Source organism: Colobus angolensis, unplaced genomic scaffold (genome assembly GCF_000951035.1).
Source record: "Colobus angolensis palliatus isolate OR3802 unplaced genomic scaffold, Cang.pa_1.0 Scaffold30, whole genome shotgun sequence".
In the NCBI taxonomy this organism is placed as follows: Eukaryota; Metazoa; Chordata; class Mammalia; order Primates; family Cercopithecidae; genus Colobus; species Colobus angolensis.
In genome coordinates this window covers 6,844,340-6,850,278 of record NW_012116266.1, presented here as the reverse complement: position 1 = coordinate 6,850,278, position 5,939 = coordinate 6,844,340, and the positions used below count along the sequence as shown (strand labels likewise).

The window sequence follows — 5,939 nt, the reverse complement described above, 5'->3', positions numbered from 1 at the left end:
AAAAAAAAAAAAAAAAGAACTGTGAATTATGCCTTCCCTTTTACTTTTCCAATAGGAGGCTCATGGTACTCCAAACCTTGTGTGTACATTTGCTAAATGAAGGGTACGATCTTCCACTAAAATCCAAGATCAACAGCCCAAAGTTATTTGAATCTAAAGTTATCCTGCTGGCTTATGAGGACAATTTCTAGGGTGCTTAATCATTATTGGAATTGGGGGTGGGGTTGTCTCCTTAGGCAAAAAGCTGCCTTGAAGAAACATCTTCATTTCCATCAAGAACTCCATAAGGAAGCCAGTAGTCTGCAGTGGACACATAACATTTCCAGACCATGGGTTTACTCTTATTTCCAGTTCCTACAAATACCCAGGCCTTAAGGCTAGAAGAAAACTAAAAAGTAAGTTGGGAGGTGGTGACAGAAAAGGAGAAATTGCCCTTTATAATAAAGTTCCAGGGGCCAGGCATGGTGGCTCATCCATGTAATCCCAGCACTTTGAGAGGCTGAGGCGGGAGGCTTGCTTGAGGCCAGGAGTTTGAGACCATCCTAGGCAACATAGTGGAAACCCCATCTTTATAAAAAATGTTTAAATTAGCCAGGCATGGTGGGGTGTGCCTGTAATCCCAGCTGCTCAGGAGGCTGAAGCAGGAGGATCGCTTGAGCCTAGGAGTTCCAGGCCGCACCGAGTACAGTGCCATTGTACTGCAGCCTGGGTGACAGAGTGGGACCCTTTCTCTTAAGAAAAAAAAAAGTTCCATTCTGAGCCCAGTTAGTTCCATTTCATCTGGTTAACCTCAACCCACACCTAAGATATTCTCTACTCTGGAACCTCCATTTCCATCACCCCTCCACAACTCACACACTTTGTTCAAACCAATTGAACTCTTCATTCACCTAAATCCTTTATGTTCTCCAGAACCACATAAATCCAGAAGCCTTGGTGCCTAAAACTGCCCATAATTTCAGCCTGAAACACTAACGTGGTCTTAGGATAGTCAAAGTATTTCATTTCAGTCAATGTATCTGAAAGAGTTGTAGATAAATGAAAATTTTGTAATACAAATAATTTTGAGTTAGCTCAGAGAAACTAATTTATATATTCAAATATACATATTAAGAATTTTATTATACCTCTCTATAAAGCAAAACCACAATCATTTCACCCTAAGAATCTAAAACTTAGAACAAGGTATATTTGCAATCACTTGATAAATGTTCATTTCAGCAAAATGAGCTGTTTTGTAAGGCCATTTTCACATCCTCAAAGTATAGATTCTAGAGCTGCACTGCTGAGTAACACAGCACCAGCCGCATGTAGCTATTTAAACTTGTTAAAACATTCTTCAATCACAACACCCCCATTTCAAGTGCTCAGGTCATGTGTGGTTACCAGCTACTGTACTGGAAAGCACAGATGTAGAATATTTCCATGACAGGACATTCTATTGGGCAGCATTATTCTAGAGCTCTGAACATTAATAAATCTTGAGTTTTAGCCCCTGTGCCCTGAAGAATTAACCACTCACAAAATTTCTCCAGTTGAAAAATTACATTGACTCTACCAGGATGTCTTTTTTTTTTTTTTTTTTTAAGACAGGGTCTCGCTCTGTCACCCAAGCTAGAGTGCAGTGGCACAATCACAGCTCACTGCAGCCTTGACCTCCTGGGCTCAGACGATCCTCCCACCTCAGCCTCCCAAGTAGCTGGGACTACAGGCACGCATCACCGCACTTGCCTAATTTGTGTATTTTTAGTACAGACGGGGTTTCGTCATGTTGCTCAGGCTGGTCTCAAACTCCTGGTCTCGAGTGATCTGCCTGCCTCAGCCTTCCAAAGTGCTGGGGTTACAGGCACGAGTCGCTGTGCCTGGCCCAGGATGAGACCTGATTAGATATTTAACATCTCTCTTTTAATATTTAATAAAATACCCCTTTAACAAAATGGATGAAGAAAGGTATTTTTAACATACAAGTTACATAAAAGGATGTTATTTAAATCCAGAGCATATGAACCTGAATTTTTTCACAAATTTCCTTTGGCCCTACTCTGTAGTTCACTGTCCACAGATGAAAAGCTTAACATTTGCAAGTAATCCCCTCCAGTTCCTCATTAATGTTTCTAAGGTATTTGCTTTCTACAGAAATTACACCTTTACAACTCAGAAATCCAACCTATTTGTATTCTGTATTGCTGTTACTGGACTTGCTTAGATTTGATCCTTATTTTCACTCCTTGTTTTATGTAAAAATTAAACAGAAATAAAACAGTTAAACTAGATAGTATCGGTCATACTGAACTTAAATATGTCATCTAAACGTTTTCTCAAGCTTGTGGACCCTATCTGAACATTCATTCAATCAATTCATTTAATACTACTTAATCAGATAAGAAAGGAGCATCTCAAATAATTCAACCCACAACAGAACAAATACTTAAGGAAAACATCCTTGTGGGGGAAAATTACCATTGCTGACTTTATTTTCTCCCTTCTTTTACAGATTAGGATGTTGCAGTCAAGCACCAGATAAGAGTGGCTTCACTAAACGTTATCCAAGGTCCCTTCAGAAATCCAATAATCTGTTAAAATTTTTGTTGTGAAATGCCTATTTTATCAGCACTGCTAATCAGATAAGCACAAATTTAAGTTAACCATAGCAGAGTGCAACACATTTAGAATCCAAAAAACTAAAAACAAAAAAATTACTTCCCCAGTAGTTAAGTCCCACCACCTAAATCCTGAGAGCCTTCAGACATTTAGAGACGCAAACAAAATTAAGATACGAAACTATAGATTCACATAGTTCAAATACCCAATCAGATCTGTTATTCAGTCTTGACAGAAATATGCAGCTCATGAGGATTTTCTTAAAATGGGCCTAGTTCCTAATCACTGTTTAATGAATATAATGATAAATATCAGGTGACAATCTAAAAGCTCTAACTTACACCATACAAATAATTTTTCAGTTAGGGTCAAACATAAGAATTAGAAGATCAAGCCAATCAATTTCTTTCTCAAAAGGTTCGACCTGAGTAGGTGTGTAAGCTGTAATCGTTTATAAAATGCATTCAAAGTGGGTTTTATTTGGTCTTCTCAACTAATTAGATGACACCCTATTTGAGATAACATGCAACTGGACTGTATGTATGCACACATGCAGTAAATTCTGTGACTCAGCATTAAAAGGAAAAGTTAAGCACTCTAATAGGAACAAACTAATCTGATATTTTAATTTTACACAAAGTTTAAATATTTAAGATATAAATAAATATGGCTAGGCCAGGCGCGTTGTCTCACGCCTGTAATCCCAGCACTTTGGGAGGCCGAGGCGGGCAGATCACAGGGTTAAGCGATCAAGACCATCCTGGCCAACATGGTGAACCCCATTTCTACTAAAAATACAAAAATTAGCCGGGCGTAGTGGCACGCGCCTGTAGTCCCAGCTACTCGGGAGGCTGAGGCAGAAGAATCACTTGAACCCGGGAGGCAGAGGTTGCAGTGAGCCAAGATCACACCACTGTACTCCAGTCTGGGTGACAGAAAGAGACCCCATCTCAAAAAAAAAAAAAAAAGATATAAAGAAATAAAAGGAAAACATAAAATATATCAAACCTTACCATTTTGTACATTGTTAAAGGAAGAATTGAAATTATCGATAAAAATCAATTAAGAAATTTTGGCATGCCCATTTATTCAACATGATTAGGTAACTGCATCATATATATGCACCATACAGGAATATCAAGTTTTCAAAAAAACAGAACACTGAATATTAAAAAGGTATTGTGGCCTTAATTAAATCCTTGATTCAGAAGGCACTTCAGGAACTTTCAGTGCTTCAAAGTCATTAACATCATCACTGTACAGTAATAAAGAAAAAATTTGTACCATGTGCAATTTCCAGTATTTATGCAAGAAAACCTTATTTTAGGCATTTTCTTTTTTATTTCTATACAATTAAAATAAAATAAGCATTAGTACGATTTTTACAAATATTGTTTATTTTAATGAAGCTGGTACAGACAATGTCCATTTAAAACCCATATCCCAGGCCAAAAAGTACAAATAAAATCAAAAAGAGCAGTGTTCTGTTGTATTCATTTCTGCATGTATAGCTTTATTAATTGCTAATGAAAATTAGAACTTTTCTGGGATCTTCTGACAAGATTTTTAAAAAATCTTAAAATGCCTTTTCTTCAGTGAAGCCATCTTTGGAGTTAGTCATTACTCTCACCTTATCTGTCATCTTGACTTCAACCTGATATTCCTCTTCTTTTGGTCCAGACCCTCAAATTTTAAAGTAGCTTCAAGTTAAGGAAAGGTCATTTTTCCACAGTTCAGTTCACTGAAAAACTTCCATCTCCCACTGAAAGTCACAGTCCAGGAGTGAAGCAATCACATGCTAGAACATCAGGGCCAATTGGAAAGTCATTATGAACACTTGCATTGGTCGATCTTATTTATCACCACAAGCCTGAAAATGCAATGTCCTGAAAAAGGTGGCCTCTCTGTGCACACGTAATTTTTAAAAAGGAGAGGGTAATATGAAGGGGACTGAGGCTTGATCACCAAAAATCAGCACAATGAAAACAAACAATAATGAATAATGAGCACTAGAATTCAAATTACCAGATGTTTCAAAGAGATGGGGTGCCAGTTTTCAATTCCGTTTTGAACACCACATTACAAAAGAACTATTTTTAAAAATAAAAAAGGATTGAGGGAAAAGAAAAAAAATAAAAAGAATATCTAAACTGTTGAATGACCCCCCGTTTGTTCCTGATAAACTTCAATCACATCTTCTTCCTCCATCCCCAGCTGTAAGAGGAAAGAAAAATGTTAGTAGAATATAAAAGCAGTTTTTAAATTGACTACAATTATGTGGCCACTAATTTAAAAGTGCAAAGAGATCCAAGTGTGACCCATACTTACACTCCTCTAATATTAAGAATCCTGTTTTCTTTAATCTAAAGAACACAGAGGTGTCTTTCCTTCTGTCTGTTGAGTTATTCATCTTACTTTCCTGAGTCAATTTTACTGCCCAGTTTATTTGCTATATAAAACTGAAGTGTTTTTGACAGCTATGTTAAAGAACTTTTAAATCTAATGAAATATGTATTTAATAGTTTAAATGATAGTTTAATAACAGGATATATTCTAATTTGTTTTTTGTTTTTGTTTGTTTTTTGTTTGTTTTTGAGACAGGGTCTCATTATATTGCCCAGGCTGGAGGACAGTGGCACAATCTTAGTTCACTGCAACCTCAGCCTCCTGGGCTCAACCTCAGCTCACTGCAACCTCAGCATCCTGGGCTCAACCAATCCTCCCACCTCAGCCTCCTGAGTAGCTGGCACTACAAGTGTGTGCCACCATACCTGGCTACTTTTTATATTTTTAGTAGAGATGGGGTTTCGCCATGTTGCCCAGGCTGGTCTCAACTCCTGACCTGCAGTGATCTAGCCCACCTCGGCCTCCCAAAGTGCTGGGATTGCAGGCATGGGCCACTGTGTCTGACCAAAAAGTTTTTAATTTTATAGGTAACATTTTTGTACAGAATTTTAAATATGAAAATTCAGTATGTTAAGAAATCTAAACATAACACATGCGAATTTAGGATTTTAAAGTGATCAGAACGGCTCTAGTAGTGCTAAGCTATCTTGGTTGTAGAACATATATGAATATTTAAGTAATTATTAAAGATGCTCTTAGGCCGGGCACAGTGGGTCACGCCTGTAATCTCAGCACTTTGGAGGCTGAGGGGCTGGGGCCAGGGGGAGGTGGGGGAGGCGCACAGATCACCTGAGGTCAGGAGTTTGAGACGAGCCTGACCAACATGGTGAAACCCCATCTCTACTAAAAATACAAAATTAGCCAGGCATGGTGGCGCATGCCTGTAATCCCAGCTACTCAGGAGGCTGAGGCAGGAGAATCACTTGAACCCA

The 5,939-nt window shown here is 38.1% G+C and overlaps 1 protein-coding gene across 1 annotated transcript in view; it reads right to left on the bottom strand.

Annotated features, from left to right (window-relative positions):
• Positions 1 to 3,978: 3,978 nt before the first annotated feature.
• The window catches only part of SUMO1 (small ubiquitin-like modifier 1), a 41,607-nt gene continuing 39,646 nt past the window's right edge, over positions 3,979 to 5,939 (bottom strand). The window contains exon 4 of the mRNA XM_011949926.1: positions 3,979 to 4,815. Within this exon, the coding sequence (XP_011805316.1) occupies positions 4,747 to 4,815 (69 nt within the window). The 3' untranslated portion in view covers positions 3,979 to 4,746. The remainder of the gene's footprint in view (positions 4,816 to 5,939) is intronic.